Genomic DNA, 27,764 nt, shown 5'->3' with positions numbered 1-27,764 from the left:
GGGAGGAATACCCGCAGCTAGGGGGGAGAGGGAGTTACAGCAGCCCCTGAAGCCCCAGTGAGGACGTTTGGCTTTAACACACGTTAGAAAGGAAGCCAGTAAGGCTACAAACAAAGAAATGAGGAGCAGCACCAGCTCACTGCATAATATACACACTTTATTTATGAATTTGTATGTATACAGACTTTCTATACACACATTACCTATATAATAAAAATGTACATGTGTATACATGGTCGTATAAATATAGAACTGTAGAAATCTTAGAACTGATCCTGTCTATTCACAGCAACTCCTCCCGCGGGACCACTTTGTTCGAGTAGCCATCATTTGAGACTTGGACAAAAGGGGCAAGTGTCATTTGTGTTGGTTTGCGCCCAGAATTTGATGCACTGCAAGAGAGAGAATGAGTCAGGAGCCACTGGCACAACTCAGAGGCGCTGTGAGCGGAGCGTGGCATTGCTTTTCCAGAGCGGTGCTGGCAAGGGGCGCTCATTTGAAGGGAGGGTTTGCTTTGCTCCTTAGAAACAGCCCCCGTGGAAAGGTCACTGCGACAAGGGAGCCCCTTCCAACCCAGCAGCCCACCACAATCTGCTGGGAACCATCACAGGGAACAGAACGACGCGCACGCAGCAGGGAAGCACACTCACCTCCTTGTGCAGCACATGCGAGCAGGCCATGGGGTGAAGGTCACCGGGCTGCACGAGCTTCTGGCACATGAGACACAGCTTACAGGCAGCGGGGCTCTGGGGGGACAGCGAGGGAACACGGAGCAGTCACAGCAGTCACACAGCACACCTCAGGTCCCACAGGACGCGTCCCAGCTACTTGGCTTGTGCCAGGGGCCACAGTTTGCCCGATTCCTCCCCCTGCCCACCAGTCCTGCAGCCATTCCCTCCTCCCCCACGCAGGGCACGCAGACCCCCAGCTGCGAACCCGTCCCTTCCACCCCACCAGCAAGAGCAGCTACATGAGGAGAGAGAGGTCCCAACCCCGCTGGCTCGTCCCTTTGGGCACTCCTCAGAGGGGCTCCCTCCCCAGGTAGCCTTCCCTGGGGATGGTGAGGTGCTCTAGGAAGGCAAAACAACAACAACAACAATCTTACATGTGATGCTGTCCCAGGGTAAGCCACCTGGGCTGGGGGCAGGAACATGGGCGTGCTGATCTGAGGCAGCGGAGCAGAAAACATGGGGGCCCTGATTCGACTGAGAGGCTGTGGGGAGGCAAACGAGGCGTTACCAACAGTGCAGAAGGAAAGGACGGCTGAGGCTGAGCCACCCCACGTTGACACAGGGCAAAACTCCCCCTAGAGCCAACGCCACAGTCAGCAGAGAGGGGAACCCCCAGGACAACCTGCAGCACGCAGCCCGAGCCTGAGCTCTGCGTGGTTCCAGCAGTGAGCCCCGTGCAGCTCAGCCTGCAGGGAGCCAAGGAACAAGAAGGGAACAGCAAACTTCCCGCTGCCAGCCCGGCTCCCCTGCCCTGCAGCCCCCCAGCACCCCCCCAGCTCTCCCACCTGAGCGCCGGCCGCTGCCCGCTCCTGCTGCTCCGCCAGCTTGGCGGCCACCAGCTGGTTGAGCTCCTCCATGGTCAGCCCCGCCATGGTCCTCCGAGCCGTCTTGATCTGCTGCAGGATGTTGGTGAGCTGGGCCCTGCAGAACGGCACCCTGCTGAGAGCTGCCCCCCACCAACGGGCCGAGGACACTGCGAGCCAGCCAGCCCCGTGCTAGGGGAAGGCTCTGGCACGGCACCACGCTGCCCCCCGCCCCAGCTGACATCTCCCACACACGCCTCCATCCTCCGGGAGGGCAGCACGGGGCACGTACTTGTTGCACTGCGGAAACCGAGCCAGCAACTTCTCCAAAAGCTTCTCCAGCTTGTCCGCCGGCTGCGGCCTGGGGAACTCTGGAGTGACCTTCACTCCTCCCAGGCCCGGCGGAGGAGGGATGGAGGCAGCAGGAGTCATGTGGGGGCTGTGGGTGCCGATGAGCGATGCCACGACGGGGCTGTTCCTTCCTTGGGAAGCAGGCAGCGGAGGGGAAGGCTGGTTGGGCCTGGAGATGGCGGGGCTCAGGAGAGGGAAGGAGAGCGCCCGAGGATCGGCGCTCGGCATGACCATGGGGACGGGGACTGGTCCTATGGGGAACGGGAGCCTGGGGGTGAGGGATGGGCTGGGCTGGAATGCCGTCAGCATGAAATCTGTCTGAGAAAGAAAAACGGGGATGGGGGAAGAGAAGGCTGGTTAGAATAAGCCTGCCTGAGAGCAGAGCTGAGTGCCTCCCTCCCGACCCAGACGGGAGCCGGGCTGAGCCCCAGGCACCAGCCACTGAACCCCTCGTGACAAGGGGGGGCTGTGCAGAGCCTTCCCCTTCTCTCCAGGTAAGCCCAGACAGAGCCGCCTCAAGGGACAAGCACAGGGCTCCCATAAATGCAATCCCGCAGTCCCCCCCAGTGCACACAGCACAGGCAGTGCCAGTCACAGGCTGACGGACAGGCTGTCCCCAGAGCCTGGCAGAAAGGCCGCAGCGATCAAAGCTGGTGTTTGTCAGGCTGGAGAGGCACTCACTTCTGAGGGCGGAGGTGGCAGCGTTGGGGTTGGGATCTGTGGGAGGCTGCTCAGCTTGGTTCCATTTCTCACCATCTGAATGTGGTCATTGAACTGGTCCTAGCAGAGAGAAAAGAAAACAGACGCATTTATCAAAGCCTCTGCCTCGGGAAGCTCTGGGCACTGAATGCCTACAGCAGGCAAATTCCCCTGCCACAGCTGCCTGAGCAAAGCGTTCTCAGCACCACAACGGTCACAGGCCCGAAGCAGGTCATTTGGATTCACAGAACAAAAGAGAATGAAAAAGGACCTGGAAGGAGAAAAAGAGTAACCACGTGGCCTGTCCACATGCACAAGCCCCAAGAGGCAGGCAGATCTCTGCAGCTGCTCACAGACACGCTGACTGTGCCACGCGTTTGGGCACACAGCTCTGTGCTGGGTCTCAGTCTCCTCTCAGAGAGAGCTGAAATTAAGCACGCAAAGCAGCACTGATGTGAACCACGCGTTCGTAGGCCAGGAGCTGCCTGATAGCAACTTACTCTGACACTTTCCTTTGTCATTCGTATCCTGTTCAGCCTCATCTCCCACTCCTGCTTTGGCCTCATGGTCTCCAGCGTTGGTGGCGCAGACCTGCAAGAACAATTTAACCTTCCCTCTTGCAAACGTGCTCTCACTTGCAGCAAAGTGAAAGCAACAAACTCCTCCAGCCCTCCTGCCTTCCCCAGCAGGGCTCCCCTCCTCTGGGCAGGAAGGAGAGCTCAAACCCAGGCGAGGAACCCCACAAGAGGAGAGCACACAGTGCTACCCGAGGGCAGGGACAGATCTGGGGGACAGAGACATCAACCCCACAGACAACCCAGCGCCTCCAGCACTTGGTCTAGAGCACAGCAGATGTTCAGCAGATGAACAGCGACAGGGAGTAAATAAGCATGGCCCCACCAACCCATTTCGTGACACTACTGAATCACATTAGGTTGATAAAGAAAGCCACAGGAAACCCTGAACTATTTCAGTCAAACCCCCAGTATAAGCAGAAGAGGAGATAAGGTAATTTCAATGTTCTGATCACTTCTGAGACAGGAACTTACTTGAGGTAGGTGAGGTGTAGCTCTGCTTCTTTTTCTGCTTCTTCTAGCTTCAGCACCAGCAGCTCCTTTCGGCTCTCCAGGGACAGGATCTAGCAACAGTCCCAACTAACGTTTACTGCACTGACATTTGCTTACCCCTTCTCCAGCCCCGTGAAGAGCCTCATCCTTAACTGCTCCTAATTTCACACAACCGGTCATCAATCAGTCTGTGATCTAGAACCTCAGGAAGACCCTCTTCAACTGCTTTGCGGGTAAGAAGTCATCCACTAACCTCTGCTTTCCAGGCCCGCTCTGTCTCCTCAAGAATGTTCCTGTTGATTTCATTGTGCTGGTTCTTCAGCTTATCTAGCTCCATCTCCCACAGCTGCCTGTAAATAGAGACAGAACAAATCTGCTTCAGCACTGGAATGACTTAAACAGGAGAGCTGACAAACTCCCACAGAGCCAATTGATCCTCGTAGCTCTTGATGGGGTGGAACTGTGGGATACTGACAGCTTCCAGACCATGACACCAGTCACATTTCCCAAGGCTGCATGAGTCACAGTCCCAAGAGTGAGCTGTTCCAGAGACAACCACTGTGCAAACTAAGTCATTCTGCTCCTGTAGAAGTACAAAGGTGGCCCTTTCCACCTGTGCCTGGATCTGGAACATCTCCGTGCACTGCTAAAATACCTGAAGTGTTCCAGAGTTTAGAGCAGTTGGGCAGCTGCAGGGAACAGCACGGAGGAATAGGTTCCCCCGATTTCTGGGAAGCTGAAATTCAGTCAGAGGTAGCAGGTACACGCTGAGTCAATCCACTATGCATAAATTCTAATCTTATGGGATCTTTATGTAACAAGTATCCAGGAGCCTTCCTGTGACCAGGAGCAAAGAGAATTTGATCCAGAGACCGCGAGCACCAGCCTGCTGAAAGGGGAGATAAAACCTCCAGGGCACCCAAGTGGACAGCACTGTCAGGCCCCCCTCTGCAGCCTGTGCCGCCAGGAGCACAAGATCCACTCCAAGCCAAAACAACAAAGTAGAAGCGTTCAACGCTGTTAATCTGCAAACAGCTAAGCGCCTTACTTTTCATCAGACTGCTCTGCAATCAGAGAAGCAATCTTGTTTTCCTTCTCCTCCTGTTCTTTCAGCAACCTGCACAAGAAAAAAAGGACAGATGGAGCCATCCACCGCAGCGGTGTTATCGCACAGCCCCTAACGCTGCAGCTCTCAAGTTTGAACAACGTATTTGCACAGCTGTGTGCCCAACGCAGCAGCACGCTCTGAAGACTGCTTTCAAACACGTATTGAATAGTTCAATCGCTAACATCCTCACGAGCAAAAACGTTGCTGTATTATGACACTGCACAACGTTTAACCTGAGCCCAGCACAGAGCTGTGCCGCCCTGACGTGTACTTTGCAACAGTTCACTCAGGGGAAACAGGCAGAGTACTCGGAGCCCTTACTGAAACAGCTTATCCATAACACATCACTGAGCCCTCAAAAATTAAAATAAAAAAAATCCAGACCTTGAAGACGTGTCAGAATGGCTCTATAAAAGCACAAATTCACCATCCAAAGGAACCTTAAGCTCTCTGCAAACAAATTGCGCTGCCTGCTTTAGAACCCCTCTGAAACCAGCCAGACTCTTTGCACAGAGCACGCTGCAGGCCTCACAGCAAGGTCTGACTGCAGCCGAATCTTTCGAACCATTAGGTACAGGTAGGCTGCTTAAGCAGGAAACTCACAAGAAACCAAGAAACGTACAACAGAAAACAACAAGACCCTAACCCTGACACTGTCACTGAACAGCCCTGCCCCCTGCTGAAAGGCTGTGGACTCACAAAGATGCAGCAGAACGCAGCAGAACTGTTGTTATTTTTGCCAAGTTCTGTCCATACAAATATCGAACAGGTATCTAACCTGCTGCCCGGAATTTCATTTTGAGATTGGCTGTACACAAAAGCTGCTCTGCCATAGTTGAATCCACTCAGAACTGCACAGGCCCATCCTGACATACTCAGCAAAACACTCACTGCTTCCAACAAGTTTCAAGTGATCCTCTTTTATTTGATCAGATATACATCAAAGCTAACTTACTATTTTCTTCCTAAAAAAAATTATTTGTTTTTTTCATACTAATACCTTCTGCCTTTCTCGCAGAGTTTCTCAATTTCTGCTTTCAGATCCTGCTCTTTCTGCAGGAATTCTTTCTTTTCTTTCTCCATCTTCTTCTTTGTCTCTTCTCGCTTGATTGTAACATCCTGAATTGCTTTCAAAATCTCCTAGGGCAACACAAGCATCACACCAATGAAGAGCAGAACTCCCAAGTAATGTTTTTCTTTGTTTTTAAATCCATTAATATCTTAGCCAAATTGAAGAGAGATTATGAGATTACATGCATCATCAGAATCTTTCTTTTTAGCAGATCCAGACATGATTCATAGAGGTTATCATGAGGAAACAGGGGAGACAGACAGAAAGTCTGAACCACACGTTCTCCTGTCTCCTTAGAAGAACTCTGGGGCACTCCTGCTCCCTGCTCTATTTCTAGGCGATAGACCACTGATGGTTCCTTTATCCTAACCTGAGCCACCGCAGAGCTAGTTGCCAATCTCATTTAAGCTAGGGATCTGTGAGCAGTGACTACAGAGACCCAAACAACGCTATGGAGTTAGTTCTCCTCACTTCACACCGCCCTTCCCACCAGCTCTCATGGGGAAAAGCTCGTGTGCTTGTTGAAGAGATGTTGCAAGATCAGCAGCAGGAACAGCCATACGCACGAGATGCTGCATCGTAACTTACTTCTGAACTGCTCAGGCTCAGCACTTGGATTTGGGCAGGGACCTATCCTTAATGCTACAAAATGTGCTTGTGTGGGCACACGAGGCCAAATCAGCCCACCTTCATCGTGCAGGGCTAAGGGGCAGGTTACACAGAAAGATTTTGCTAAATACCTGGTGGTTCTTCATCTCCTCCTCCCTCCGCTGCTGGAGCTGCTTAAGCTGTACCTGTAGCTGGTTCTCCACTTGCCTCTGTTTGTCCAGCACCTCCTGGTAACGTTCCTTCAGCAAAGCCCTCTCAGACATCATTTTGTCCTGCAGGGGAGAGCAGACATTCAGGGAGAACCTTCCCCTTCCCTCACACCAGAGACAGCACGGCTGCAAGCAGGAAAGCTCAGCAGGGTGTGGAAGTCCACTGGACGCCAAGGTTTGTATCAAGAGCCACGTTATCGACTCCCGCTTTCAAGGCTCAGACTCTGTAGGTCAGAGAAGATGAACGGGGGCACTGCCTGGAGCTGCAGCTGCCACTGCATCTCCTCTGCAAAAGAGGGCAGCTCAAGAAGGCCGAGGCTGGTATTTAAACGAGAAAAAACATCCTGTGGGAAGGGCAGGGGAGCCACATCAGGATGCCCAGCGCCAGGAGCAACCCTGCCTCCAGCCACTTCCTTCACCAGCACGGTGCTATGAAATTTAGCTGTGGGACGTCCTGCGAGCATTTTTAAATTTTTCCCAACTCTCTGGGATGATTTGGTACGCAAAATAACAAAAATCCACGGCTTGGGTGGGAATGCTTTTGTTCCATACACAAGATATTTAGAAAGAAACAAACCAGTGGCGTTTTACTTGCTGAGCAGCCAGAGAGAGCCCAAAATTCAATCAGGCACCTGCCGAATTGCCGGGATGATCTTTCTTGGCCAGATACTAGCTAGGGATGATCGCTCATGCTCACGTATCAGCTATAGGACACACCAGAGCCGCCAAGTACCACACACGCTGTCCCCGCCACCACCGCGGCTCCGAATTCGGGTCACTTTTGCCGACGGCGTGAGCACCGCGGGAGCCTTTTTGTCACCCGTGCTCAGCAAAACCAGCCGGGCCGAGCCCCCAGCGCCAAGAGGGGCACCCACCAGGTTCTTCTCGATGTCCTGCTCCGTGCCGGCGCCCGCATCGGCCGTCCTGAAGTCGGTCTGCGGAGGCACACGGAGCCCGTCAGCGGCCCGGCCGGCCCCGGGGGGCAGGGGCAGGGCCCCCGCTGTGCCCCCGGCCCCCACCTGCACCGCGATGTGCTGCGACGGCTTCGCGGGGCCCGCCTCGGGCTCGGGCTCCTCCGCCGCCCCTCCGCCGGCCGAGGGGGGAAGGGGGCCGCCGCCGGGGCCCGGGCCTTCCTCCCCCCTCTCCTCCTCCTCCTCCTCTTTCTCCTCGTCCTCCTCCTCCTCCTCCCCCTCCTCGTCCTCGCCTCCCGACGGCGCCGGGGCCTCGCCGGGGGTGGCCGCGGGCTCCGCGTCTCCTCCGGCCGCTGCCTCGCCGCGGCTGCCGGGGCTGCTCGGGGCAAACACACAGCGCTCACCGCGCGGAATAAACCAGCACCGGGCACCGCTCGGAGCAAACCGGCACCGGGCACCTGCTCGGAGCAGGCACCGGGCTCCACCGGGCACCACCCGGCCCCTCGGTGCCCACCTGGCGGGGCCGGGCTCGCTGAGCCGCGGGGCGGCGGCGGGGCCCTCGTCCTGCGGCCGCTCCAGGGCCATGGCTGGGGCTGGGAGCCGGGGGGCCGGGGGCCGGGGCTCGGCTCCGCCCGGCCCGGGCCTCCCCTTCCGCCGCCGGCCCCGGGGAGCGGCGGCCGCCCTCTGGCGGAGCGGAGGCCGGGCGGGGCTGGCAGCGGCACCGGCACCGGCACCGGCAGCGGAGCGGCACCGGCGGCCGCCGCCGGCCCATGCCCGGTGAGCGGGGCCCGGCCGGGGCGTGCAGGGGGCTGAGGGGTGCGGGGGGGGGGTCCCCGACCCCAAGCTCCCAGCCCCGCGGGGCTCCCGCCCGGCCCCGGCCGCCGCGGACTTTGCCCCCCCCGGGCCTGGGAGGGAGCCGGGAGGAGGGCGGGGGGGACGCGGGGGCGGGCAGGGGGCTCGGAGCCCCCCTGGGGAGGCGGCGGGGGGCCGGGGCCGGTGCTTCCCGTGCGGGGCAGGAGGGGCCCTGGAGGCTGGGGGGGGGCTGCGGGTGCTCCCCGGGGGCAGCCGGGGCTCGGGGGGACCCTCCTGGGCGCGGGGGTGCCGCTGTCCCGGGGGGCGGTTTGTGGAGCCCCTGAGTGTGTTCGTGTCTCCCCCCGCAGCCTGCCTGTCTGATGCCGCAGCGGGAGCGGAGGGCGCCGCGATGGAGGTCCGGGATGGAGGCCCCGCGCCGCGTCCACACGTGCCTTTGGCTGAGCGCAGCCTGCATCCCCCTGGTGCTGTCGCACGGACTCGCCCCCGGCACCCAGCTCGGCGCTGACGGCCGGGCCACGCCGCGGGGACACGGCGAGCTGGCCTGGGCTGTCAGCCTGGACGTGCCCGAGGAGGAACTGGAGCAGCGGGCGGAGGAGCTGGCCCGGACCGCGGGGCTGGTGAACATGGGCCGCATCGGGGAGCTCAAGGGCCATTACCTCCTCGCCTACCGGCCCCACGGCCCCACGGCGCCCGGCCACGAAGCAATAAGGAGATCGGTGGACACTTTGTTTGCACAGCACGACAGCGTGCGGTGGCACTCGGAACAGAAGCTTCTGAAGCGCTCCAAGCGCAGCCTGCACTTTAATGATCCCAAATACCCCCAGCAGTGGCATCTGGTGAGTGGTTTTCCTGCTCCGGGCCCGCCGGTGATCTTGGGCCCTTTGTGTGGTTACAAGCGAGCCATGTGGCGGGCGAAGCAGCGACTATCTCTCCTTGCAGCAGGGAGGAAGCGGGCTGAGAGCTCGCCCTGCCCTCCTCCTGCTCACCGTGATAACAGGAGGAGGCAGCATCCTGCCCAGTGCTGGCCCCGTGCTGCCAGCACCCTGCTCAGTGTCCTGAGCGAACCTTTAGTGACCGGCACTCCCAGCCTTGCCCTGGCCCCGTGCTTCGTAGCCAGAGCACTGGAAAGGTCCCGGAGCCCCTGTCCGTGGGGCAGACCCGCTGCCCTGCCGGTGCTCTGCTCTCACTGTCCTTTCTGGTGCTTAGAACAACCGCAAGAGCCCCGGGAAGGACATCAACGTCACCGGCGTGTGGGAGCGGAACGTGACGGGGCGCGGCGTGACGGTGGTGGTGGTGGACGACGGTGTGGAGCACACCATCAAAGACATACAGCCAAATTACGTGAGTGCCAGCTCTGCTGAGGGACGGGGCGAGGGACAGATGGGCAGCAGGCGGCTGGGCGCAGGGACGTGGCTCACCCAGGCCTCCAGCGTGCCACAGCTCAGCAGGGCCTGGCCCGTGATGTTGTCCCAGGCTTGGCCAGGGGCTTTGCACCTGAGCTGCAGGGTTACCAGCGCTTGTATTCCTGTGCTCCCCTGGTAGGTGGCTGCTTAGACGTGGGAGCTGGCTTCTGCCTGACCCACAGCAGCTGCTAAAGCTGCCTCTGTCAGTCCGTTTCCCACAGCACTAGGTAGTACTCTTGAGCTGCAGCCCTGTGTAGCAGCAATCTCTACGTTCCTGGGACCTCCAGGTCACGTTTCGGGCCTCACAGAGCGCCCTTGAGTTCTGCTTTTCCAGAAGAGAGAAGAGCAGGTCCCTGAGCTGTGCCTGTGGCTCTGCTTCCAGAGCCCGGAGGGCAGCTATGACTTGAACTCCAACGACCCCGACCCTATGCCTCACCCCGACGAGGAGAACGGCAACCACCACGGCACCCGCTGCGCGGGGGAGATCGCCGCCGTGCCCAACAACAGCTTCTGCACGGTGGGGGTTGCCTACGGGAGCCGCATCGCAGGTACGTGCACACGACAGCACCCCGACGTGCGGGGCTGACGCCTCGCTGCTCTCCTCCCCGCCGGTCCTGGGAGGGTGCCAGCGCCTTGCCCAGACTGGTTTGTCTCTGCGAGGGAGGGACCTGCATCTGCCTCAGCTCCTCTGAGTGACGGAGCAGGATGGGTGTGTGCTGGGGGGCTCCCCAAATCCTCCCAGTGCCACCAGCCTGCCTCTAGGGCTTGCAGCATCCCCCCCCCAGCTGAAGCCAAGCACTGTGCAGCAGTGCAAACATGTGCCCGCTGTGGTGCAGAGCTGCAGGCTGTCCAGAGGCACCCGGGACACAAACGTTTCCCGATTCACCCGTGCTCCCCAGGCCCGTGGTCTCGCTCCAGCCTTGTGCAGAGGGCGATGCAGGGTGCCAAGGGCCCTGCAGTGCCCTCTGCAAAGCCCCGGGACGTGCTGCCGTGGCCTGGGCTGCCTCTGGAGCTCTGACTCTGCCTTGCAGAGGGAGGTGAGGTGTCTGCCTGGCAGGACGTGTCCTTGGCAGGGCAGGCACAGCGCTGCAGACGTGATTCTCCCCGCACCCGGCAGGTGGTGCCACGGCCCCTGCGATGGGCACAGCCCCGGGACACGGCCGGGCCGGGGCGCAGGGTGGGCCCCGGGGTGCCAGGAGGGTGCTGGGGGCATGGGGTCCCCCAGGGCACCGAGGGCAGCCCCACAGCCCTGCCCTGCCCGCTGCTGTCCTTGTGGGGCGCTTGCTGAGCAGCCAGCCGGGTCCCTGAGCTCCAGCCCCCCAGGGAGGCTGCGGATGGAGGCTGCAGGCGATGCTGGGCTGGCAGGAGGGGAGATGAGCTCACGGTTTAACCGCAGCACCGGGAATGCAGGAGCAGGGAGGGTTTAGCCCAGGCTATCGAGGCAGGACGTGGAATTTCTTTGAGCTCCGGCTCTGCAAACGTGTGCCTGGCCCTGCAGGGCGACGCAGCGCGGCAGCCGTGAGCTCTGGGATGGGGAAATGAGCCCCAGCAGCGCAGCTCCTGCACGGGGCAAGGCTCGGATGCGGCAGGGAAAAGCCTTGCGGTGTGCCAGGCGAGAGCTGGGATGGGTGGGCGGCTGTGCTGTTTATAAATAGGCCTCACTGAGCCGTGTGCCTGCTTTCCGTTCGTAACGCTCTTTGCCAGCCGAAACTGTGATGCAAAACTGTAATTATTAAGGGTTTGGGTCATGGAAAACTCGGCATCGAGCCTTCGTTTGTCCTTCTGTAGCCCCCAGGTGGGGTTGCCCTCCTGGTCTGAGCGCAGCAGTTGGGGTGTCCTCATCTCTTGAGCCCTTTCCTCAGCAGCAGGCGTGCCACCCAGCCCGGAGCCATGCCTGGCCGTTTGGTGACCTGGCCGGGGAAGCAATCACTCCAGGCAGGGACCAGCTCTGAAGAGCAGCACCATAACTGAGGGCGGGATGTCAAAAAGCCCCTGGGCAGCAGTGCTCTGAGCTTGGGGACTTGGGAGCACAGGGACGTGAGCCCAGCCAGTGTTCAGGTGTCCTGTGCCCCCTCACCAGCTTGGTTCTGGCCATGGGACTGGAGAACTTAGCAGAACAGCCGTGCCTGGCAGAGGATGTGGAGCTGAGTGTGAGGATGTGTCTGCAACCCCAGAGCCTGAGTTAAATCTCCCCCTGCAGCCTGCTCTCTGCCTGAAGCTCCAGAGCTGGTCCAGTCAGGCTGGGAGCGCGAGTGTCCGTCCTGTGAACCCGCCGAGGAATTCATGCACGCTGTTTGTACAGCTTGCTTTGATCCGCTTCAGCCACGTCCATTGTCCTCTGTCTGCAGGCATCCGAGTGCTGGACGGGCCCCTCACCGACAGCATGGAGGCCATCGCCTTCAACAAGCATTATCAGATCAACGACATCTACAGCTGCAGGTGAGCCAGCCCGCGCCCCTCCCCAGCAAAGGGCTGCACGCCCTGCTCTGCCACGGCTGGTGGCTGACTGCCCCCACCAGCTCCTCCAGTTAGTCAGGAGGCACCAGAACCAGTTGCCACCTTTCGGAGCCGTGCTGCGAGCTGGCAGCTCCGTGCTTCAAGGCACCGAGCAGCCGCCTGCTGCCCCTGGGCAGGGCTGTGAGGGCTGGCTCCGTGCCTGCCTTCACCCTGCGCTTGGGTTTCTCGGGGTCTCTGTGCTGCTGGACCTCGAGGGGCTGCAGCCAGGTGGGGTGCTCTTTGTAGCTGCTGCGAGGAGTAACGCCTTTGTAAGCTTCTCTGGGCATTATTGCAACACCTCGTTGCTCATTCCAAGGGCAGGCCTCCCTGGGGGTTTGCTGCTGCCCGTGACTCGTGTCACAGCGCGCTGTCTCTCTTTGCAGCTGGGGTCCAGACGACGACGGGAAAACTGTGGATGGCCCCCATCAGCTGGGCAAGGTACAGAGCAGCTCCAGCAGCACCGGTTGGCCCTGGCCTGGCCCTCCAGCACTCGTGGTTCCTCGCCTGCCCGAGCAGGCCGGGAGGGGAGTTGCTGCCTCTGTGTGCTGCCAGCGGAGGTGTTGCACCTCGCGGCGTGGCGGGGAGAGGTGACGTTGCTGTGGGAGGGCGGTGTTCAGGCACTATTAGATGAGCTTCCCAAGGGGAGGCTGGTTGCAGAACGTGCTGTTTCGCAACCTGTGGTATTGTTCTGAGGCCTTTGGCAACCCAAGGGACGCTCTGCTCGGGAGACCAAGCATTCCCCGTGCTAACAATCACCCGCAGAGGACACCCAGCCTGCCTGTGCGTGGCTCCTGCCGCCCAAGTGGGGGACTCACTGGAGGGAGCCCCACAACTGGCTCCACATTGCTCACGGGATGCAGTTCTGCTGAATTTCTCTTTTGCTTGGCAGCCTCCTGCTGTGCTTTGCTAACCATGAGATAGCTGCTCTGTGCTGCGCAGAGCAATGCTGACAACTGGGGTATCAGTTCAAGATGACAAATGCTTTCCAGCCCTGCAGTTCGTTCCCTTCCTGAATGCAGAAACAGCTCGAAGAAGCTCTGGGGCACAGAGCACAAGCAAAGCTTTGCAGCAGCAGAGAGCCCCTTCACTCTGGAACTGGCTTTCCTGGCCAGTGCACGATGTGCTGGCACCCCCCGAAGGTGGGCAGAGGAGGAGGGCTGGTTTCCAGCAGGGATGCTTTCTCACTTGCCCATCAGACACGTGTCCTTGCTCTGGGCAGGAATGGCATCTCTGCGAGGTGTCAGCCTGGAAATGGGCTTCCCGAGCGGGGCTGATGTCATTGTGCTTCTCAGTAAAGGCAAAGCCCCGGTGCCTGTCAGGGCTGAGGCCTTGCAGAGGGGCAGCAGCCACGCGTAGGCAGCCTGTGTCAGCAGGAAAGCATCGGTGCTGCAGGAAAGCCAGTCCCAGAGTGAACCCAGGGAGCTGGGAGGGCTGGGCATGCTGCGTTTCTGCTGGAGTTCAAAATCTGCTCGGTCTTTGTGCTCTGATTGCCTGGAAGGTTGTTTTCCCTTTTCCTCTTTTTATTTTTAACGCAGAATCCGCTCAAAATTGTAGCAAGCTCTAGATGAGCAGTTCCCCAGCCCCGATGTTGGCCCCATCTCTCCCTTTGTTAGGCTCGCTCAGGAATCCCAGCGTCTGCTCAGGGCCGTAGCAGCTCCCTGACTCCACTGGCAGGGTGGAACACAGCCCGGAGGGGCTGCGGCTGCCCCCGCTGTCACCCCGAGCCCTTGGCAGGGCTGCTCGTTGAAATTTCTGAGTGTGCTCTCTGGTTGCTGGCTGGAGATGCCAGGACAGGGCTCTGCAGCACGTCCTGTGCCTGGGGAGCAGCGCGCTTTGGGGCAGCCCGCTCCTCCCGGCACAGACCCTCAGCGGGTGCCGGGGGGAGCCAGGGGAGGGGAGAGGCTCTGTTCCTGTCCCACCCGTGTCCCTTTCTCCCCCGCAGGCCGCCCTGCAGCATGGTGTGATCGCGGGTCGCAGGGGCTTTGGGAGCATTTTCGTGGTGGCCAGCGGCAACGGGGGGCAGCACAGCGACAACTGCAACTACGATGGCTATGCCAACTCCATCTACACCGTCACGATAGGTGAGTGCCTGGCCTTCTGTCCTGCTCCTTCCCAGCGTGGAGCACTGAAATCATCTCAAAAGTGCGGAACCTGCCCGGCTGGGGGCTGGCTGGGTAGTGGGAATATGTAGGAAACTCTCCTCTGGGAAGGAACGTGGCATTGTGCAGAGGTGCTGGGCTGCCGCCCCCAAGGCTGGAGTTTTCTTTTGAGCTACAGAGCAAGAGGAGCCCAAAGAAATCACTGCCTGTGTTCGGGCAGCATCGCTGAGGCTGTGACAGACACGCTGCTGCGTTCAGGGAATGGCCTGGGATACAGCATTCCCGTTAGGTGTGATAGAGCAGAAACATCTAATCCATTTTCTTGGGGACAGAAGCTACGTGGGGGGTAGAAAATCTGTTTAATATTAAGGCCGGTGAGGGGTTGTTTTTTGTGGCTGCCTTTCCTGTAGATCTTCCGGCCATGAAAAACACAGCCTTGGGTCTGGTTTCCCTGCTCGCAGCAGCGGGCCGTGTCAGGGCTCTGAAAGCAACCCCAGCACACCAAAAACCTTACCAAGGGTCAGCTGTGCTCGCAGAGCTGGGCTGGGACGAGGACTGCAGGGCTCACACACCGCTGCCTTGGGAAGGGGAGAGCCCAACCCTCAGGTAGAGACCGTGGCAGCAGAAGGGGAGCCTGTGAAAAGGTGCAGGTAGCAGGACAGCTCCCCAGGGGCTCGTCACCGCGCAGTTTCTGCAGGTAAATGGGGCTGGCTCCGCGTGCTCACTGCCTTTGCTCTTCCTCTTCCCCAGGCGCAGTGGACGAGATGGGCTCCATGCCCTTCTACGCCGAGGAGTGTGCCTCCATGCTAGCCGTCACCTTCAGCGGTGGGGACAAGATGATGAGGAGCATCGTGAGTACCACGTCCCCCCTCTGCCCTGCCCGCCCCGCCTGGCTGCAGGGCTCTAACAGCCCGGGGCAGACGAGGGACAAGGCTCTGTGTCTGCTGAGTGCCACACAGCGGCCTTAGGCTTGTAGTGGGCTTGTCTGTGAGGCAGGGAATGAACACGCTTTTTGTCTGGATCCTACACAGTGCTCTGAGAGGGAGGTTCCCATTTCTGGCTGTTCCCAGCTGAGGTGACCCGCAGCTCGCCCAGCAGGGCTGTTCCTGGGCACACCGTGTGCCTGGCTCCAAATGCAGGTCCCGTCTGTGAGATCTGCCTCTGAGTGCAGGCAGGATGTCAGGCCGAAAGGGATGGGGATTGCACGCCCCGATCTCCCTGCCCTGCTGCTGGGAACTGCACAGAGACATCTTGTGGGACAGGGGCCACTTGGGTGACCCCAAGAAATTCCTCTGCGCTGCGTCCCTGGGAGTGGTGTCTGGGGAGCTCCCCTGCTGACAGCCAGCAGGAGACAATCCCATCTGGGTGTGCCCCTAAAACACAGCAGGGATGGGGCTGGAGCGAGGCTCCTGTGCCACCGTGGGCTCTGAAGGGCAGGGGGGCTCTGTGGGGGCTCCCCCCAGGTCAGCCCCATCACCCCACGGAGGGCCAGGAGCAGCATCGGGCTCTTTAAACTACTTGGCCACAGCTCTTCCCTCTTCTGGCACGTGGGCCTCTCCCAGCTGATTTTTTCCTGAATATTTTTATCAGCTTTTCCTTTTTTTGCCAAAAAATGACTCCTTGTCAACAAAATGTCCTTTTTTTTCCCCGAGCCAAGCAGCCGAGCCTGTTTCCAACAGCCCCAGGCCTGACCCTGGGTGCTCCTCCCTTGGTGGCGGTGCGCTCGGCCGGCTCTCAGCCCCTGTGGCTGGGTTCTGCCCTCGCCCTGGTTCCTTCAGGGACTGCAGAGCCACTGTGGGGTGTCCCATTCCCAGGCAGGACAGACGAGGGATGGTCTCGTGAGCAGGGAATTGTGGCTGTGGCTCCGTGCCTGCTCGGAGAGGCGCCGAAGGCAGAGCTGTCAGACAGGCTGCCCTGCATGTGGTGTGAACCAGGGGAACAGGGAGAGCCTGGGACAGAAACAAGCTCCCCACAGCAAAAGGCAGTCCCAAGCTAGAGCACGGCACAGCCTGCCCGCAGCAATGGCTCAGCTCGTGCAGCCGGGCAAGCGAAACCCAGAACGGAGCTAATTCTGTGTTTCAGAAATCCCTTCAGTCATCCCAAGCTGGTTTGGAAACTTGACACTAGGAAACGAGGCGGCAGCAGCCAAGAAAGGGCTGTGCCCCCGTCAGGAGATGCTGTGCTCGCGTTAGGAGTTACAACGCTTTGGTTTCATGTCCAGCTTCCCACTGCCTGCTGCCGGGGAGGTAGCCCTGGAGGTCTCAGATGTGCTTTCATTTTGCACGCTGCTGTAACGTGGGAGCTGCTGTTCCAGCAGGGTGCCAGAGTGAGAGCCTGTGCGTGGCCTCGGAACGGTTTATGCCAGGGCATCATCCTTTTTCTTCACACTAATGTGATCGATCCCTTATGAACCCCTTTCATGTTCCAGCTTACACCCCCCTGTCTGGACGATGGTCTCCTGCTCCGAAGCGCCTGCCGGTAGCTGTGCTTTAGGGACGGCAGAGTTAACTTCTCTGCAGCCATCTGCTGGGCTTTTTTCTTTTACCAGACTGTAAACGTTGTATGGTTTCCTTAACGGGAAGAATTTAATACAGCTTCTGGCACAAGCTGCATTTCCTACTGAAAGTTTGTGCTGCCCGGGGTGTTCTCTGTCGGACACGCAGCGTCCGAGCACAAGCTGAGGGGGTTAGCAGCTGACAGAACGGTACGGCATCAAATGGGCAACAGAAACCACAGCTCCTGGCAGGGCAGGGAGTCTCCTGCTGAGAGCAGGGGGAGGTGGACACTCGCCTCCTCTGAGGCTCCTCACCTGAGGCAGGCAGCGCTCAAACACAGCCCTGGCTGCCTGGGAGGGCAGGGGGGTGCACTGCTGGTGCTGGTGCCCACCGGGGCATCAGTGAGCAGGGGCTGGGGCAGCTCCTCTCTGCCCCAGGACAGTCCTCCCAGCCCTGCGAAGGCAGCCCGGGGTGGAGAAAGTTTTCACCAAAATAATAATCTGCAGATCTGCAAGCACCAAAATAATAATCTGGGACCCCCGGCAGTGGAGGAGGGGGCGGTGGGGGAAGCCTGGTCCTCGTGAGGCCAAGTGCTGACTCTGCTTTCTCCCCTCCCACTCCCCGTTTCCCGAGCCTCCTCGTCATGTTTCCAGCCAGCCCTGGGGGGATCTTTTCCTCCTCTCCAGGCTTGTGGTAGAGCAGGAGCAATTACAGGAGCGCTGGTAATGCATGAGCAATACATCAGCACTGCGGGGCTGTCAGGAAAACCTGCCAGCTTGTGCACCATCCTGCCCGCTGCTGGGGGTGCAGGACAGGAGGAGCCTCGCCTCCGCCTCGCGCCCCCGGGCACTCACCCCTGGGCTCTCCACCATCTGCCCTGTTCCCTGCCAGGAGGGCAGCTGCTGGCCCTCCTCCTGCGTGGTGCTCACACTGCTCACGTCTTAGCTGTGGGGAGCCCCACAACCCCCCCTCTGGCACAATCTGGGGGCAGTGCTCCCCTCGCAGTGCCCCTCTGCTGTGCCCCCACATTTGCAGGCTGAGCTTGGGCTGCCCCGTTCCTAACCCAGGGCAAAGCGTGGCCTGACAGGAGGCCTCTCTCTGTCTCTGTCCCCAAAGGTGACGACGGACTGGGACCTGCAGAAGGGCACGGGGTGCACCGAGGGCCACACGGGGACGTCGGCTGCGGCTCCTCTCGCCGCCGGGATGATCGCGCTGATGCTGCAGGTGCGGCCGTGCCTCACCTGGCGGGACGTCCAGCACATCATTGTCTTCACAGCCACCAAGGTGAGCCCTCCCTCCTGCTGCACGGCTCTGTGTGTGTCTGCCTGCCCCTCCGTAAATCTCTCCGTTGTCTGGCTGCCAGCGAGCGGACTGCGTGCTCCCCTTGCCCCTCGTTCCTCCCAGGAATGCGGCAGAGGCATTTTCCGCTGTCAGGATAACAAATGGGGAATTTGCTCCAGGAATGCCTCTGTCTGCCTCTGTGCAGGTCTGCCACGGGCTCGCCGTGCCTGCCTGCAGACCTGGGGAGTGCACGTGAGCCCGGCCGTGCCTGAAGGCGAGGAGAGGAGCTCTGCCCTGCCCCGGCCTTCCCTTGTTTTTGCCAGAGAGTTGAGCTCTTGGAAGCAGACACAACAGAGAGCTCAGCACCAAACACAGCCCCTGCTTTTGCTCAGCCCTGCCTGCTGCCCGGCTCCTGCTGGCCCAGTGGAGCTCAGGACAGAAAGGCCGAGTGGGAACCGATCGGGGCTGATTCGGCCGGGGACAGGGCTGCTTCTGCCCCCCCTGGGGAGCAGGAATCTGTGTCCAGCTAATGCTGTTCGTAAAAGAAAACTCACTCTGGCACAGGGCAGCGTTTTCCACAACTGCAGGCAAGCACTGCCAGAGCATGACAACCTGATAAGTGATGGGACCCAGATCCATCCTGGCCCGAATCTTGTTGATTTAAAAGACCAGGTTCCTTCCCCCCGAGGCTTCTGCCGTCCCACAGGCTGTGGCCCGGGTGGCACGGGGAAGGGAGCAGCTGGGATGTTTCAGAGCGGAGGCATCTGTGCCCTTTTGTGCTGCTTGATTTCCTTTCCGAGGAGCCGGGAAGCCTGTTTGTCCTGGGCCTTGTTTCAAACAAAGGTCAACCTGTTTCTTTCTAATAAGGCCATGCGGGTTTGCCTCCCTGCTGCTGCAGGAGGTTTCTGAGCCACCTTCCCCTCGGGCCCGGTTCCTTCTCTGGGTTTGCGGGGCCGCGGGTGTCCCCCAAGGTAAGGAGTGCCCTGCGTTTCCTTGCAGTACGAGGATCGTCACGCCAAGTGGGACACCAACCAGGCTGGCTTCAGCCACAGCCATCAGCACGGCTTCGGCTTGCTCAACGCCTGGAGGCTGGTGAACGCTGCCAAGGTAATCCCATCCCTGCCCCGTGCGTGCTCCACGGGCTCCCAGGGCAGCCCCACAGCAGTGACAGGGACAGGTCCCCTCCTGGCAGCACCGTGGGGTGACTCCTGCACTCCAGGCCAGCACTTGGGCTGTCCCCCTGCGGCCCTCGCTACGAGGCTGCTTTGGGTATGAAGTAATGAGGCTGAAACCTGCCCCCGAGCTGCTGCTCTCTCACAACTATATATAGCCATGGGCGAGAGCCTTTTTGCTCGTGGGAGACAACAGCTCTGATTCATAGCCTGGGGAGGTTTGTCAGCAGCCCCAGCACCTTCCTCACCGTGCACCAGGCTGCGGGGAGGGGATGGTGCCCTGAGGATGCAGCTGGCAGCATCCTGGTCTGCAGGGATGTGCTGTGGCATGGCCAGAGCCAGCAGGGACATCCCCACCTCCTGCCCCCAGTGCCACCAGCTGCCTGCAGACCAGAGCACTCCCCCTGGCTCCCGGTGCTCACCCACACACCAAGCACCATGCTGTGTGCAGGGGTGCTGCTGGTTGCCAGCGATTCCCCCTTTTTTCGTGGGGATTTTCGGGCTGCTTGCTCTTCCCCCTTGGTCCTGCCCCTCTGTGCTGCAGCACAACAGCCTCAAAACACTGCTCAAAGCCGCTCAGGTGGCGGCAGAGACAAAACCACAGCTGCTGGTTTCGGAGAGTCCTGAGTCTCCACCAGCACCTCCAGGCAGTTTCCTTCCACTCTTAGCCACGTGGGCACCCCTCCCCAGCCCCGTGGTGCTCGCTGCAGCCCACGTGCACAGGCGGGAGGCGTTACTGGCAGGAGGCTTGCAGGGGCGGTGGGAGATGGGGAGGTGGGCGTGCAGGGAGCATATGACCTCGTGCTAACTGCTCGTGCCTCTCCCCTGGCAGATCTGGGAGTCCGTTCCCTACCTCGCCTCGTACGTGAGCCCTGCCCTGAAGGAGGGCAGGAGCATCCCGCTGCTGCCGCAGGAGCTGGAGGCCACGTGGAACGGTGAGAGAGAGAGCCAGCACACGGCCTGGCAGGGCACACCACGAGGGGTTCAGGGCCAGGCTGCCCGGGCTTTTCCTGCTCTCCTTCCCCGGGGGATCTGCCCTGGGTCTGCGCCCCCTCGCTAAGCCTCGGAGGAGCCAGAGCGAGCCTCGCGCAGGGCCCGGCTGGGCAGCAGCCAGGGCTGTTCCTCGGGCTTTGTCCATGTTAGGTAATCTGCAGCTCCCGACTTGGCCGGCCGCTGTCCACATAAACAAGGCGATGCTCGGGCTGCTACCAGTGGGAAGGAGAGCCGGGATCGGGGGCAGCCCGGCCCCGCACCCTCCCCACCCCGCAGCAGGGCCCGGGGAGCTCCTGTCCCATCCTGGGGCTTCCACACCCCTGGCACGGGTCAGGGGCTCGGCAGCACCCAGGCACAGGGGTCCCCCTGGGAGGAGTTTGGAGCTCAGCATGCCATCGCCGCCCCGCAGATGGTCCTGTGCCCTTCCCTCCTTGCTGGGAGGTGCTGGGCGGGCGCTGCCCACAGCTTTCCCTCTGTCCTGCCCTGCAGAGCACAGCCACCTGGCTGCCGGGCAGGTACCAGCACTGCGGGACCCCGGGGGACAGAGGGTGACACCCTGCTCCAGCCCTAAAGCAAGGGCTGGGGGGCAGGCGGCTCCTTTTGCCCTAAATGGAGCTGGGAGCTGACAGCTGGGCAGCAAAGCAGCCCTGGGAAGAGGCGAAAAAGGCAGTTTGGAGAAGTATGTGCACAGCAATGTGCCGCCGGGGGCACTGCTGTCCCCCAGGTACCTGGCCCAGAGCTATCCCTTCCCCCCAGGAAGGGGCTGCCTGGTCCTGGGGTGGGGGAGCACCCACCTGCACCCACCCGCTGCATGGCCGGGGCTGCCAGGAGGGGCCCGCAGCGTGCCAGGGTTTCCCCTGCTATAATCAGCAGCCCTGGGGCTGAGCCTCTGCGGAGCTGCGAATGGTTTGGGGCTGGAACATCAGGTCTGGCCACCAGGTTTCTCATCCCAGACCTCTCCCCAAACCCAGCCCCCGTGTCGCTGCGGTTCGGGGCAGCCTCTGGGGTTGCCGAACGCTTGCGCAAACGCCGGGTGGGACGGTTTGGTGAGGGACGAGGAATTGTTTCCCTGCAGTGGCCAAAGCTCTCCAGGTGGGCTGCTGAGCTGTGCGGGGTGCGACTGCCCCGGCTCCTGCTGCTTGGCTCCAGCAGCACACACACACACAGGGGCAGCAATTTGTGCCCTGTTAAGCAGCACAGCAGCACCCCAGGGCCGGCTGGCAGCAGCCACCATCCCGGGCCAACCCTGGCTCCTCTGTCCCAGTCAGCAGCGCCGACCTGCAGCTCTCCGGCATGCAAACCCTGGAGCACGTGGCAGTCACCGTCACCATCACACACCCCCGCCGCGGCAACCTGGAGATCAGGCTCTTCTGCCCCAGCGGCATGATGTCCCTGATAGGAACCACCAGGAGCATGGACTCGTGAGCACCGGGGGGGGGCAGGGACTGCAGGGCAGGGCCAGGCACGTGCCCGGCCTCGCAGCTCACGGCTTCTTCCTCCCCCCTCTGCAGGGACCCCAACGGCTTCGCTGACTGGACCTTCTCCACGGTGCGGTGCTGGGGCGAGGAGGCGCAGGGCACCTACAGACTGGTCATCAGGGACACCGGTGGGTCCTGCTGCTGGGGGTGCTGGCAGCGAGGCCAGGCTGGGGCTGGGGGCTGGGAACCCCAGTGGAGGTGGGAGCATCCCCTCCCGGAGCTGCTGCGTGTGCCCTGCTAGCCCCGTGCCGTGGGGAGCTGCCAGCCCAGCGCCTGGGCTGTGCCAGGTGGAAGGGTTCCCCGCTGCTGAGACCTGTTTCTTCTCCAGGAGATGAGAGCCTGAGGCCCGGGACCTTGAAGCAGTGGCAGCTGACCTTGTACGGCTCCTCCTGGTCCCCAGCGGAGATGAAGGAGCGGCAGAGGTAGGAGGACACAGCCCCGTCTTGGTGGGGAGCAGGAGCTGGCGGGCTCAGGGACGTTACAGAGGCCTCTGAAGGGAGCTGTCACGGCGAGGTGATGGCAGGGGGAGGAACAGGTGGCAGAGGGGGACCTCGGGCTGCACGAAACAGCTCCACTGCAGAGCTGGCAACCCCCAGTGGTGTGGAAGGCACCCCAGAGCCTTCACAGGCATTTGGGATCCTCCCTGCGGCACCCTCACTGGTGCCCCTGTCCTGCAGGCTGCTGGAAGAAGCCATGAGCGGGCAGTACCTGGACAGCAACTTCTCCCTGCCCTGCCCTCCGGGGCTGGAGATCCCCGAGGAGCAGCACTACACCGTCACGGCCAACACGCTCAAGGTGAGCCTGCTGGGGCTGGGGAGAGGCACGGGGTGCACGAAGCAGGGACACCCATCCTCTGCAGGAGTCACGGGGAAGGGGAAACCTGTGGCCCTGATCCTACTGGCACCGTGCCCTGTCCCCTGGGAGGCACTGGGTGACGGGGCAGGGCTGGGGGGAGTTGAGGCTGTTTCTCAGGGGGCTTCCTCCTCCACAGACCCTCCTGCTGTTGGGCTGCTTTGCTGTGTTCTGGACTTTCTACTACATGCTGGAGGTGTGCCTGACCAGGAACAACGTGGGCTTTGACCTGAGCTGCAGCGGCTCCACCGCCTGCAGGTGGTACCCGCACGGGGGCAAGCACAGAGCCCTGGAGAACGGCCTGGAGATGGAGGCTGTGCCGCTCTACAGGGAGAAGGAAGCCGAGGAGGGCGAGGCGGAGGGCGAGCAGCTGCAGCCCGCCCAGGAGGACGGGGGCGAGGAGGGGTCCTGGACCCCCACCCACCCCAAAGCTCCCCTCAGCAGCAGAGCTGCCGGCTGCCACGAGGCAGCCCCCGCCGCAGCAGGGTACCTCGGCCGGGAGGCAGCAGCCGAGCTGCTGTCGGAGGGCAGGGAGCACCAGGCATGCTAGCTGGGGCTGGGGGCTTGGGCTGCGTGTCCCCCCCTCGGTACGTCCTTCCTGAGCGTGGGCAGCAGAGCCTTCCCGAGCCCCCGGGGACCACTGCCGCTGAGTCCTGCGAAAAGGGGTGCTGGAAGTGGCTCAAGCAAGGAGAAAGTCCGCTGGCAGTGGCAGGGGAGCTTTCCTTTCCCTTGCTCTGGAAAACAAAGCAAGCCTTAAGCCCGTTCCCAGAGGAGCTTGCTCCCTGCCCCCCGTGCTCTGACCCCGCCACCCCGTCCCCTCCGGCAAGCCCACGAGCAGGCACACGCTTGGGAGGGGGGCAGAAGGCAGCGGGGCTCCCTCCAGCATCCTGCCCAGAGGCTGCAGGGCCTCAGTGCCCCCCGCAGGGTGCTGGGGGCTGCCCCCCACACCCCGTATGCTGCAGGGAGGGCCGGGGGTGTCCCTGCGTGGGGACACCACGCGCAGAGCCTGGCTGGGGCTGGGGAGGGAGGACCGAGTTGCTCTGGCAGCGGCTCGCCTGCGAGCTGGGCTGGTTTGTTCACGTGTCTTTGGGTTCGCTGGTTTATTTTTTTAAAGTTGGGGGGTTGTTTTTTAAACGGCAGAGTCCTTTTGTGTAGCTTTCCAAATAAAGTCTTCTAAAAACCCTCCTCTCCCCGATCCCTCACTCCTCTGCCCTCCCAGCGCTTGCTCCCTTTGGGAACCCGAGTCCCCGAGTGCCCAGGGCGGGGGGAGGCTCTGCTGGGGGCCAGGGCTGCTCCTGGCCAGGGCCAAGGGGTTGGAAGGAGGAAGGGCAGCGGCTTGGGGTGGGGAGGGCTGAGGCCCCCCTTTCTGCACCATCCACATCTCCGGGGCTTCGGCTCTCCTGGCACACCCGCGGGACGGGGTGGGAGGAAAGCTGTGCACGCGGCGCTGGCTGAAGAACCTTTTAATTTTGACAAAAACGAAGTACAAAACCGAGGCCAATTTTCTTTTCTCCCCATTCGCGAGGATCTCTGCCAGAGTGGCGCTGGGCTGGCGCGGGGTGGCGGGCGGGCGGGGTGGCTCCGGGTGCTGGGGCGCGCGCCCTCCCCGGGGAGGGCCACGGGGCACCCGTGGGTGCCCGCGAGCGCGGCTGGGCGCAGGGGGGGACGGGGCCAGCTGGCGGCGGGGCTCGCAGGAGTGAAGCGGGGAGCGTGCGAGGCCGGAGAGGAGGAGGAGGAGGAGGAGGAGGAGGAGAGGAGAGGAGAGGCCGCCCGGGAGCGGGAGCCGGAGCGAGCGCGGCGGGGCACGGCTGGGCTGCGGCTCGGTGCCGGTCGTGGCGCCGGAGGGGTGTTTTGGGCTGGCTGGCTTTTGGTTTCCAATAAATACCAATCGGTGGGGGGCGGCTGGAGTCGCCGGCGCCCCGGCAGCTGCGGCACGCGGGGCTGGAGGGAGCGCAGACGGAGGTCCTGGCTGGGGCTGGGGGAGGCGGGGGGCTGCCTAGCTGATGATCTGCCGGGGCCGGCCGTAGCTCATCCCCGCCTGTGATGCGCCCTTGTTGCTCCCCATCTGTAAGCCGATGACGTTCTTGCCCTCCTTCAGCTGGCTCTCGGTGAACTCCCGCTTGTGCTCCTGCGCCTTCCTGCGGGGCGGAGGGAGAGGCCATGCGGCACCCGCTGCCCCCCCGGCTGCCGGATCCTTGGATCCTCGCCCCAGTGCTGGAATTCCCCCCATTCCCCTCCCCAGGGCCGCAGCCCCAGCCCCCTGCTCCCTGGGGCACCCAAGAAGGGACCAAAACCCCCCATGGCAGCAGGAAGGGGACGGCGCCAGCCCCGCCGGCTCTGCGGGGAGCTGGCAGGCAGGGGGCAGGGGCGCGAGGGTCCCACACTTACTTCATGAACCAGTTGGGGTCCCCGTGGTAGTTCCCGTCGTTCTTGGTCACCGCCAGGCTCCCCAGGGCCATCAGCGTCCTCTGCACCGCCGCCATGTCCTTGGCTGCCCAAGGACAGCAGAGTGAGCGCTGGCACGGCGCTGCCAGCCCCCCGTGAAGCCCCCCGCCCGCAGCCCCCCGCCCAGCACACCTTCAAAGAGGTCGACGGTCTGGAAGATGTCTGTCTTCACCACGCCGTAGTCCTCGGCCGCCTTGAGGAACTGGGCGATCTGCTCCATCTGCTTGAACACCATGGTGGGGGGGCTGTCGGGGATCTTGACGGGCTTGGAGCCGTCGGGGTAGAGGCTGTTCACCAGCCGGCTGAGCACCTGCGGGCAGCGGGGGGCTGAGGGAGGCCGAGCTCCCCGCACGGCCCCGCCGCCGCCCGCCCGGCCCCGCACTCACGATGCCGTTCTTCAGCCAGACCTGGAAGCCCAGGCGGCCCCGGTCGGGGCGGCCCACGCTGGCCCCGCACTGCGCCACGATCCACTCCACCAGGCGGTCCTCCAGCTCGTCGTCGTACTTCTTCTCGATCTTGGACTGGACGTCCCTGCTCATGCCGTACGCCGGGCCCTTGTTGGCCATGACTGCGGCGGGTGGGAGACCTGGGGCAGGACGGGGCGCGTGAGGCTGCGGGGGCACTGCCTCCCCCTTGCCCGCAGCATCCACCTCCCGGCTCTCCCCGTGCCAAGCAGGGGCTGTTCGATGCCCAACGGCACATCCAGAGCCGAGCACTCAACCATGATCCTTGCAGCACACCCAGACAGATGGTTCCCATCCCAGAGCTGCCTCGTCCCCGCTCTCCAGCTCAGGGCGTGCAGCAGAGCTGCCTCGTCCCCATCCCTGCCCGCTCAGCCACCGGCGGGCCCCGAGGGTGCCCACATCCCTGGCTTCGGGCAGCCGGTGGCCGTGCCATGGCTGAAGGTGTCCAGGAAGGAATCAGCACGGCTGGAGGGCAGCGGGGTCCGGGCAGCAGGGCTGGGTGCCTGGGGCACCGCGGGGTGCCATGGGGTGGCCACAGCTCTCCGTGTCCCCGTGCCAGTGCCAGGAGGCCACCCCGCGGAGCCGTGCCCGTGCCCTTGTAAGGACATGGTGCGGGCAGGCACAGCAGTGGCCGGGGTGGGCAGTGCCGGAGGATGCCAGGAAGGGTGCCAGCGGGTGGGGAGCTGGCAGCCAAGCCCCCCGCCGAGGCAGCCTCTCTCCTCCCCGCACAGCTCCTGGCTGGGTTGGAGCCAGCCGAGTGCCGGGGCTGAGCCGTGGAGGCCCCTGAGCTCCCCGACCAGCAGCTCGCCCCTCGCACCAGGCAGATGCAGCCCAGTTCCAGCAGCACAGAGCCTGGGAGGCAGCAGGGAAACGCCGAGCCTGGCTGCTGGCAGCAATGCAGGGAGCCCCCAGCCCCGGGGTTCCTGCAGTGTCAGTGCAGGAGCCCCCCACGGGCTGTGCCCAGTCCCGGGCACGTCCCCGATGCCGCAGGCAGCACCGCTCGGCTGGCACAGCTCACGGGGCACTGACCGTGAGCCCGTGCCCACCTCCCACCTTCACCCCCTTCCCGCAGGAGCTGGGGGCTGGGGCTGCTCCCCGAGTGCTCCCCGAGTGCCCCAGGGCTGGGCACAGCCAGCGCCCACCAAAGCTCTGCTCCTGGGAGCCGCAGAGCCCCGGTGGCAACCCGGTGCTGAGGACCGGGGGCAGCAGCACACCCGGGGCAGGGTCCTCAGCCCGTGGAACTGCATCCGTCTCCCCAGGGGGAGAGGGACCCGAATCCGGGGAGCAGCACCCCCATTCAGGGAGCATGATGCCATCCTGGGGAGCAGCACCCCATCCCGCAGAGCAGCACCTCAATCCAGAGAGCAGCAGCCCAATCCCGGAGAGCAGAATCCCCGTGCGGGGAGCAGGACCCCATCCCGGGGAGCAGGACCCCATCCCGGGGAGCAGCATCCCAGCACAGACAGCAGCAGCCCCATCCCCGCCAGCAGAATCCCAACGCGGGGAGCACGACCCCATCCCTTGGATCCCGGGGAGCAGCACCCCAACGTCCCAGGGGTCGGCGTCCCCAGGGGGCACCCCCCGTGCCCGCCACCCCCCCGCAGCAGGACTCACGAGCGGCTGCTGAGGGAGGCGCGGGGCGATGCTGTGCGCGGGAGCGGGCGCTCTGCACACCGGGGAGGCCGACGCCGAGCTAAAAGGCCGGTGCCGGGGCAGTGATGTCAGCCAGCCCGCGGCCAGCCCCCCATCCCTCCCTCGCGGGGCGCACCCAGACTCCGGCCCAGGCACCATATTTGGGGAAAAGACTCCGAAAAGCGGTGACTAAGGGCCCGTGCCGGAGCATTCCCCGCGTGCCTCAGCCCCGGCAGTTTTGGGGCAGGGAGGAAGCGGGGCCCCGGGCTCTGATGGAGTAAGTCCTTTTATAGGCAGGCGCTCGCCGAGGTTTTTCTGCCCTGACTTCATGGCTGGCTTTCCCCTGCGCTCACCCCGCGGGGCTCTGCGGGGCTGGGGGCACGGGGGGGACCCGAGCGGCCGGGACGAGGCCACGAGGTGGTCGCGGTGCGTGCCGGGGGGCTGCTGGGGAGCAGAGCGAGCCAGGGCTGGCCTGCACAGCACGGAGAGGCCGTGGGCATCCTGCGGGCACACGGCCAGGGCTCAGGAGTGTCCCCAAGAATTGCTCTGCCCCCGTCGAGGAGGGCAGGATGCGGCCGGGC

The 27,764-nt window shown here is 62.4% G+C and overlaps 3 protein-coding genes across 5 annotated transcripts; 1 reads left to right on the top strand and 2 right to left on the bottom strand.

Moving 5' to 3' along the window:
- Window positions 1-136: 136 nt before the first annotated feature.
- RNF214 (ring finger protein 214) lies at window positions 137-8,210 on the bottom strand. 3 transcript variants are annotated; one of them, XM_084495557.1, is made up of 15 exons: window positions 8,075-8,210; window positions 7,669-7,936; window positions 7,525-7,584; window positions 6,572-6,712; window positions 5,760-5,899; window positions 4,700-4,768; window positions 3,905-4,001; window positions 3,634-3,722; window positions 3,085-3,175; window positions 2,567-2,665; window positions 1,827-2,203; window positions 1,517-1,652; window positions 1,106-1,213; window positions 651-746; window positions 137-392 (listed from the first exon to the last, which is right to left on the bottom strand). In XM_084495557.1, the coding sequence occupies exons 1-15, from the start codon at window positions 8,143-8,145 to the stop codon at window positions 327-329; spliced, it is 1,908 nt and encodes a 635-aa protein (XP_084351683.1). In that variant the 5' UTR covers window positions 8,146-8,210; the 3' UTR covers window positions 137-326. The 3 variants fall into 3 exon arrangements, with proteins under 3 accessions (XP_084351683.1, XP_084351681.1, XP_084351682.1); XM_084495555.1 differs by having other exon boundaries at window positions 7,669-8,181; XM_084495556.1 differs by lacking the exon at window positions 4,700-4,768 and having other exon boundaries at window positions 7,669-8,185.
- An 8-nt stretch (window positions 8,211-8,218) lies between these two features.
- Window positions 8,219-23,824, top strand: PCSK7 (proprotein convertase subtilisin/kexin type 7). The gene is made up of 16 exons (XM_084495554.1): window positions 8,219-8,337; window positions 8,721-9,209; window positions 9,580-9,714; window positions 10,159-10,324; window positions 12,125-12,215; window positions 12,656-12,710; window positions 14,215-14,353; window positions 15,122-15,222; window positions 17,983-18,150; window positions 19,147-19,254; window positions 20,152-20,254; window positions 21,577-21,733; window positions 21,824-21,918; window positions 22,119-22,212; window positions 22,468-22,585; window positions 22,782-23,824. Exons 2-16 carry the CDS (start codon window positions 8,733-8,735, stop codon window positions 23,190-23,192), a joined length of 2,418 nt encoding a protein of 805 aa, XP_084351680.1. The 5' UTR covers window positions 8,219-8,337; window positions 8,721-8,732; the 3' UTR covers window positions 23,193-23,824.
- Window positions 23,825-24,090: 266 nt separating this feature from the next.
- TAGLN (transgelin) lies at window positions 24,091-27,314 on the bottom strand. The gene is made up of 5 exons (XM_084495559.1): window positions 27,166-27,314; window positions 25,474-25,673; window positions 25,220-25,397; window positions 25,031-25,133; window positions 24,091-24,780 (listed from the first exon to the last, which is right to left on the bottom strand). Exons 2-5 carry the CDS (start codon window positions 25,651-25,653, stop codon window positions 24,639-24,641), a joined length of 603 nt encoding a protein of 200 aa, XP_084351685.1. The 5' UTR covers window positions 25,654-25,673; window positions 27,166-27,314; the 3' UTR covers window positions 24,091-24,638.
- Window positions 27,315-27,764: the final 450 nt, after the last annotated feature.

The sequence above is a fragment of the Aythya ferina genome, assembly GCF_964211825.1.
Source record: "Aythya ferina genome assembly, chromosome: 22".
In the NCBI taxonomy this organism is placed as follows: domain Eukaryota; kingdom Metazoa; phylum Chordata; class Aves; order Anseriformes; family Anatidae; genus Aythya; species Aythya ferina.
The sequence above is the reverse complement of the archived record's forward strand: the minus strand, read 5'-3'. Positions and strand labels throughout refer to the sequence as shown.

Bases quoted from the DNA above. Each gene is read 5' to 3' on its own strand.
- RNF214 (XM_084495555.1), bottom strand. From the start codon at position 8,145: ATGGCCCTGGAGCGGCCGCAGGACGAGGGCCCCGCCGCCGCCCCGCGG. The intron at 3,176-3,633 runs GTAAGTTCCTGT...TTGTTCTTGCAG, and splicing joins CTACACCTCACCTACCTCAA to GTCTGCGCCACCAACGCTGG. The intron at 747-1,105 runs GTAAGATTGTTG...CTGTCCCCCCAG, and splicing joins ACCCTGGGACAGCATCACAT to AGCCCCGCTGCCTGTAAGCT.
- PCSK7 (XM_084495554.1), top strand. From the start codon at position 8,733: ATGCCGCAGCGGGAGCGGAGGGCGCCGCGATGGAGGTCCGGGATGGAG. The intron at 10,325-12,124 runs GTACGTGCACAC...CTCTGTCTGCAG, and splicing joins CTACGGGAGCCGCATCGCAG to GCATCCGAGTGCTGGACGGG. The intron at 22,586-22,781 runs GTGAGCCTGCTG...CCTCCTCCACAG, and splicing joins TCACGGCCAACACGCTCAAG to ACCCTCCTGCTGTTGGGCTG.
- TAGLN (XM_084495559.1), bottom strand. From the start codon at position 25,653: ATGGCCAACAAGGGCCCGGCGTACGGCATGAGCAGGGACGTCCAGTCC. The intron at 25,398-25,473 runs GTGAGTGCGGGG...CGCTGCCCGCAG, and splicing joins TCTGGCTGAAGAACGGCATC to GTGCTCAGCCGGCTGGTGAA. The intron at 25,134-25,219 runs GTGTGCTGGGCG...GTCCTTGGGCAG, and splicing joins GACCGTCGACCTCTTTGAAG to CCAAGGACATGGCGGCGGTG.